A 7,778-nucleotide genomic window follows, 5' to 3' on the forward strand; every position below is an offset into this window, starting at 1 on the left:
TAAATCGCGCAGTCTCAATGACCTTTAATTGGGTTCATAATGTTCATATAGGAGCGTGGTTAGCGCGATTTGAATGTATCTCGTGTGCTTCAGATAGGAGCGCGCTCTAAATTACCCTACTCTTGCCAGTGGCCGCGATATAAATAGTATTATTAAGAAAATAAGAATTTCGAGATGTGAATGAACCTGAGACCTTCCTGATTAATTTTTGACTAACTAAACGAAAATCGTTATCTAAAATAGCTAACGCACTGCCGCACCGCACTGGGAGCGAGCAAAGAATAACTATTTCTCGCTTCCACTTACAGGATAGTAATGGGATGGGATGCCCTTGATGCGGTTCGGTGCTTGTGCGGCCGTGCATTAGCACCTTTACGGCGCAGCCACGACATTGGTCTAAGCGCGACAGCGGTGAGCGGCAGCCATACGTGCGAATGAAAAGTCCCATCGCTGTGTCTCGCTCCAATGTATGGACGCCGCTCACCGCTGTCGCGCTTAGACCAATGTCGTGGCTGAGCCGTTAGGTCCTGTCGCAATGTGGAGATCTATGCCAGTTACGTAAAGGTTTTGAAAATAAAATTATTAAAATAAGTACTCTAAGATAAAATGAATATATTTCTCACTGTCTATGCAACTTTACCACTATCATGAAACACTGACACTGCTTTCAGCTAATCTAGTTGAAGAACCAAGTTAATAATCGGAATGGGGCAACACTGTCGGCCAGGCGATAACTGCAATAACAAATAATACATTTTCTTTCCATTTTGTAAACTCGCTGAGAGGCTCTTTATCATATGTATTTAAATCCATGTCAATATGCCACCAACTTCAGGCAGGCAAACATGGTCGCGTGATAGACGAAATAGCGCCAGGCCTTCCTTTTCGCACTATTTGCAAGTGCGATTGGGATGCACCCATGCGATTAAATTTATCGAACTAGTGCGCTACGCCCGCAGAATGGGTGGATTTTATAAAAACATGGACGAAGTTATTAAACTTATCATTTTTTTTGTATATTTTAGACTAGGCTACTTTCCTTTTAGTCAAATCAGCTTCTTTTTAGGAACTGCATGTCTAAACGAATTTGATCGCTTTGCTAATATGGAATTAATATGAAATCGAGCTGAGTGACGTCACAGTCAACCCATATCCATACTAATATTATAAATGGGAAAGTGTGTGTGTCTGTTTGTTTGATAGTCCGTCTTTCAGGGCAAAACGAAGCGAAGAATTGACGTGATTTTTTAAGGTAAGATAGTTGAAGAGATGGAGAGTGACATAGGCTACTTTTTGTCTCTTTCTAACGCGAGCGAAGCCGTGGGCAAAAGCTAGTACCTAATATTATATTTCCATCCGATTTATTAAAAATAAATTGAATTTAAAAATAACTACTGTCCAATTTTTCTTGATGATTTTACACATTCAAAATTTAAACTACAGTATATAAATATAAATTGTTTATGATATGCATGCCCCGGTTCGTAAATATCATAATAAAAGTCTTTCACGTCACGTATTGTCACGTGGTCTACAAATTGAATACAAGTAAGTATTCATATATTTCATATCAACGTTGTTTTCACTTTTTATGAGGTTCTCTCATTTACGAAAACAGTTATTGAAATAATAGTCATACCTTCTTGAGATACGTTGAATTCGCTTTGGACCACGATAGGAAACTCGCGTCTAAACTCATTAAAAAAAATCGAATCCACCAAGCACGAAATAATTTATAAGAAAAACATGGACAGTAGGTAGTTATTTTTAAACCCAAATTCTATTTAATAACCCAGATAGAAAGATCATCATCATCGTCGTCCAAACCGTGTCCGGCTATGGCGACTTCTTGTTAGTCCATGTGGTCTGAGTTTTGGTTTTGGTGGGCTCTTAAATGACTCGCAAAACCGAAATAGAACGATATAAAGAGGTCAGTGACGTCACTCAACTCGATTTCATATTCAAATATTCCATATCATCAAAGCGTTCAAATTTCTTTAGGCCCAGTTGCACCAACCACTTAACATAGGATTAGAGGGCTGTCAACTATCAAATTCCATATAAAATGGTGGGTTATCCCTCCATTTTTGTTGGTGCAAGTGGCCCTAAGACAGTTCCTAAAAAGAAGCTGATTTGACTAGAGAGAAAGTTGCCTATTGGGATATTTTGGACCATAGATACTGCCACACAACTATGGTATTTTTCTATACGCAGTGACGATTACGAAATGATTGTCTACAAGAAAGAGCCGCCCAAGAGTTCACATAAAGGGATTGAAGAACTCTGCGACGTTTTCGTTTTCTCTTTTTAACTTTATGAGTAGGTACCCTTCTCGCTGCGCCGGCGCCGCGCGGCTCCGGAGACGGCGTCGCGCTGACATTTCTTCTGTTTTTTGTTGATTTTTTAACTACTTTGCGATGGGCGTCTCCGAGTTTTTGCTCAGATTCTCCAGGCTCGGGCGTACGAACGTTTTGTAGATTCAGTCGTTCGGCTAGAAACCGCTCAATGAGCAGTGCTCGCTCCATTCTCAGAGAATTCAAGTCTCTGAGAGGTTTCGTCCCTCGGTGCGTAATCGCGCCGTCTTCGTCAACGTTAAACGAAGCCGTCTCTTCTTGGATATCGACTGGCGGCGGTTGCGGAAGTTTCGGTAGTTGGTAGTTCTTTTTGGCTTTCTTTTTTGTCCTAGTGGTTTTTTTCTTACGCTTTCGTTGGTGGACGCCCATTGTGGAGGTTACGCTGGAATCGTGGCGAGCAGCGGACATCTGGTGATAAAGGCAAAATAATAATGTAGATAAGATAACGTAACGGTAAGGTTCTTCATAGAATAATAATGCATATAATTAATTCGGTAATTATTTTGATATCCTCGACAATGGGGGTAAATTATCAGTACTGCTACTTGTCAATAGATGTCGCGACGAACGAAGAGTCTAATGCTCACCAATTGTTAGCTAATATTACAATAGTATTAATCAGTATTCTGTTTTCAATTCCTTCTGCTTGTAATATAAGTTGTAAACTGTTCTAATATTAAATGTTTGGCAGACGAGACACTGTTGCCACCAAGAGTAGCGGTCCTGATAATTCACGCTATTTGACGCGTGATTGTCGCTAGATGTCACTTAACTATGCCTATACAAATAACCCGCATTTACTGATGTATGGAGTTACAATTCTTCCCTTACTTTTATCGTAAGTGATCACTGCCGCCTTTGGACACCCGAAACACCAGAAGGATTGAAAGTGCGTTTCCGCCTTTAAAATGGGTGTACGCTCTTTTATTGAAGGTCGTATTGGCCCGAAAATATCGTAGGCGTCAGTTCAAATTATGAATAAAGTTGTTTATGCCCGGTAATGATAGTTTGCATATCTTCTGAAGTGGCGCAGTCGGTAGGATCCCAAGTAACACACATTTGCTGTATAACAGCTGAATAAAGGCATTTTTTTAACGATTTAGGCTGTACTAAAGGTACATAAAGAGCTATGTAAAAGCTCTATAATAGCTAATACAGCCCTTAATACTCTTAAATGGGCACAAATTAGACAGCCTTAAGGGTACATAGTGCTTTAAAAGCGGTATAGCAGCAATGTAACAGGGGTATAAGGGTGGCAAGAGTTATAAGGGCTGAATACCGGCTGAATAAAAGAACACAAGGCTTGGCTTGGCTTTTTAATGGTCCACATGTGCTATCTTAAAAAGTCAGCGTTTTAAAAGGTCACAAGTGGTTTCTTATACCGCTTTTGGCGTAGTGTGATCTACTACGCAGTTCTTATTACGTTCTAGGCTGTCAAAAATGCTAATAGCTGAATAATGGTACTGTTCTCCACCGTAATGCAGCTCTTAAACTGCTTAAGCTGTTTAAATTTCACTGAATGCTACTATGCAGCCGAAGGTTCGTCTGAACGCTCTTATAACAGTGCTAAAACGCGTAAAGCTCCGAATAGACCCTAATGTGTGCAGTTATACAGCTATCTGTGCTACTTGGGATGAAAATCTACACCCCCCAAAGTATTAGATACAGATAGACGCTATTATAATGTAGTGCAAAAAGAGACATCCAAGATGGCGCAAGGGCAACATCAAGGGTGTCAAGGGGGTGTATAGGTACCGTTAACCAATTGGAACCCTGGGCCACTCTATAACCATGTCAAAATGACAAGCTCTTACAATCTGATTTATAACGTCACTATGACATAGTTCTACAGTCGCCTAGGGTTCCAATTGGTTGACTGTACAGCTTTTCACCGAACGGCAGTCAAGTCACTGTGCGAACTCGCGTCTTAGGTACCTAATATTTGATGTTCTTTTTAACATCAGCCAGTTTTAGCTATAACCAATTATAATATAATAATGTTAGCTCATTGGTACACCTCGGATACTGGCCATCAAATATATGAAAGAGGCGCGTTCCTAGCACACAGTCTAAGCTCGTGTAGGTGAACGCGTACTATGCTTTTATGAGTGAAATATGACAGGTCGGTTCGCGTTTCTGACAGGTGGTAACTGTGAGGTAATCGAGAGCGGGTAGGCGGCACTTTCAGCGGGGAGCGAGAGTGGCCATACGGTACGATAGTACTCTTTATTATACTGTGTCATTGATATTATTAAATTATAACGGGCGGGACTTAATCGCGTAAAACTTACGTTTATATTTAACCCGACGTTTCGGACATGACATTACGTCCGTGGTCACGGGTAGACGAGTAGACGTAATGTCATGTCCGAAACGTCGGGATAAAATAAATATATTTATTTATTTATTTATTTAAACTTTATTGCACAAAAGAACAACTTAATGTACAAAAGGCGAACTTAATGCCATGAGGCATTCTCTACCAGTCGTAGTATATAAAGTCGTAATATATAAACGTAAGTTTTACGCGATTAAGTCCCGTTTTAATTTAATAATATGAGCATAAATTAAATATAACAAGTTCATACCATCCCATACATTAAAATGCGACCGCCTACGAACGCGCTTACACTCCACCACACATAGACGGCGCCACAAAAAAAATGTCTTGCAGCTTTCGATTATACTTGTAGATGGCGTTAAGTGTCACTTTTGACATAGATTTACGGCTCGGAATTGACACTTAATGCCAATCTACAAATAATCGGTGGCAACAAGGCATTTTTTGTGGCGCCATCTATGTGTGGTGGAGTGTAAGCGCGTTCGTAGGCGGTCGCATTTTAATGTATGGGATGGTATGATCTTGTTATATTTAATTTATGATATGAGTGAAGATCGTGTTAGTTTAAGTCAATGTACTGTGTCATTGGTTAGTAAGTGTACACCAACCTGATCATACACCTGTTCCTCGATAGATTCTTGCTTATTGCAAATGTCGAGCAGCCGGTTGCAGACGATCCGCAAGTTCTTGATGCGCTGCTTCTTGTTCTTGCCTACGTTTATCTCGTCCGATTCGCCCAGTCTTAATGTTCTGGTAAATAACGAAAATATGTACTTAAACGTTCACGTTTTTTCCTTATAATTAAAATAGCTAGAGTGGAGGCTTACCTCCAGGAGGTCCTAAGGAGGCCTAAACGTACACAATCAACTAAATGGTGTGTGAAGTGAACAAGAGACTCCCTCTAGCAGAATTGGTCCTTAGGATCTAAAGATGGATATAAGAAGTGGAGCCACCAACTAATTCCATCCGATCCGATATCGGATAACATGAAAACGGACAGGGTCGCCGAAAGTTCATGAAAAAATGGCAGAGCCAATTAATATTAAGATTAGAGTTTTTACTGTACATATGGCGCACTATTACCGCACATGTTAGGTAATGAACTCATTACGCAACTATTTCATAAAAATTTGAACACTCTACATTCGTGTTTTATTCATCGCCACTCGTTTAGAATTGTATCGCAATCTATACCTACTATTATGACATCATTAATGAGGACAGGACTTACTTTATAACCTTAGGTTTGGCCACAGCCGCCTGTTCAGATTCCTTGTCCTTCTCATCCAGCTTCACGGCGGTATCCCAAATGTTTTTGAATAACTTCCGCCGTTCTGTATAACTGTCCTTACTGTGTATTGACTGTTTTTCCATTTTAGCTGTAAACTATTGTTATATTCGAGAATTTGCAAAAGCCACAGTCGGATTGAGGGAGAAAAATAGAAAATATCAACGAAATTAATCACATATTATCATGAACCTCCCGTAAAGATAGTAGGAGTTTGCAGTAATTCGGACACGCCCGTCACAATGTAGTTAATAATATTTTAGTTTAGCGAAAACATGTATTTTTGTTACACATCATGTTATTATTAATTTAACATGTTGTTTTGAAGTTTGACACTGACTGACATAATATATGACAGTGAAGTTTTTTGTATCATAAGGTAAAATACCCCATAATGGACGGTGATGCCATTATGGACAAAAAAACACAAATCCTTAAAAATAAGTATCTAAAATAAGTTTTTAAAAACTGACGGCTATGTACCATAAACTAGAGTTCTAGAGCTGTTTAATTTTGAAGTTTCAATTAATTCGGTTATTTCTGAAGGATTTGGAGACAAGATAAAATTCACCAGTTTACTGAAAAAAATATCAAGACGAATTCTTAGTAATGTTGCTAAGAGAGATGAGTTTATGTATAAAATAATAAAAAAATAACGCACGGTGTAATCTTGAATGCGTTTTACTTACTGCATTAAGCATGAGATAAGGTATAAAACATACTAGTTTGCTGCTCCAAAGATATAAAGAAATGACGTTATTTTGCGAGTGTCCATTACTGGACCCGAAAAACTGCCTACCTCCTATGATGGACAAGGAACAATTTACAAAACCAAAATTTACAAGAAACAATCCTATGTTAAAATAACCCAAACTAATTGTATTTATGGTATATAAAATTGACTCATTGCGTATCAGTTGGCTTTAAAAGTAAAATTTTAAACTTATTTCACTGTCCATAATGGGGGATCCATTACTGGAGAACTGCCGTCCATAATTGGAGAAAAAACACCTAGTTTTAATTTGTTAACTATGAAGAAACCAATAGGAGTATCTATTCTGCAATACACTTGAAATGTAGAAGAAGGATGGGACATTCAAGATTTAACACGCTTGGCGGTAGAATTTTTACATTTATCAGTGAAATATCAAAAACAGGCGAATTTTTTTCTTAAACTGTCCATGATTGGGTCCGTCACCTTAGTTACAATAAGTTCTACTTTAACACTTTCAGCGTCGCTGACCCGATATCGGGTTATTTTTTCGTGGACGCTTTTCATTACGCGCGCCATTATGTATTATGTTATTCGCTACACTTGCGCTAGCACCGTACCTATGTGTTCTTTGGTCCTTACGCCTACGCTCTCAAAACGCGCTTTTGTCGCCGAGCTTTAATAGTTATTTGTTATTCAAGGGGGCAAAGTTGTATTTTAACGCCGAGTGTGGAATTGAAAAACGCGCAAGTGAAAGGATTCTATAGTTGAACCACGAGCGAAGCGAGTGGTTCGAGAATAGAATCCTGAACTTGCGAGTTTTTTAACATACGAGAAGTAAAATACATTTGCACCCGAGTGTAACACAAAACTTTTCCCCTCACTATAGCGAGGAAACTACAACGCAAAAAATGCGTCTATCACTGCTTCCAGTAGTTCCACAGGTGGTAAATCATCTTTATTACTAGATTCACCTACTTTTATCAATTTTAAAGCAGTTAATTTGACTTTATTCAAGGTCAAATTACTTTACCCACTAGTGGATAAAATGCGTTTTTACCCGCTGGTATTAAAGGACAAAAC

The 7,778-nt window shown here is 38.9% G+C and overlaps 1 protein-coding gene across 1 annotated transcript; it reads right to left on the reverse strand.

Annotated features, from left to right (window-relative positions):
- Positions 1–617: 617 nt before the first annotated feature.
- On the reverse strand, positions 618–6,280 carry LOC125229184. The gene is made up of 4 exons (XM_048133977.1): positions 5,927–6,280; positions 5,304–5,445; positions 2,328–2,762; positions 618–734 (listed from the first exon to the last, which is right to left on the reverse strand). The coding sequence occupies exons 1-4, from the start codon at positions 6,067–6,069 to the stop codon at positions 672–674; spliced, it is 783 nt and encodes a 260-aa protein (XP_047989934.1). The 5' UTR covers positions 6,070–6,280; the 3' UTR covers positions 618–671.
- Between the last annotated feature and the right edge of the window lie 1,498 nt (positions 6,281–7,778).

Source organism: Leguminivora glycinivorella, chromosome 8 (genome assembly GCF_023078275.1).
Source record: "Leguminivora glycinivorella isolate SPB_JAAS2020 chromosome 8, LegGlyc_1.1, whole genome shotgun sequence".
NCBI classification, from domain to species: Eukaryota; Metazoa; Arthropoda; class Insecta; order Lepidoptera; family Tortricidae; genus Leguminivora; species Leguminivora glycinivorella.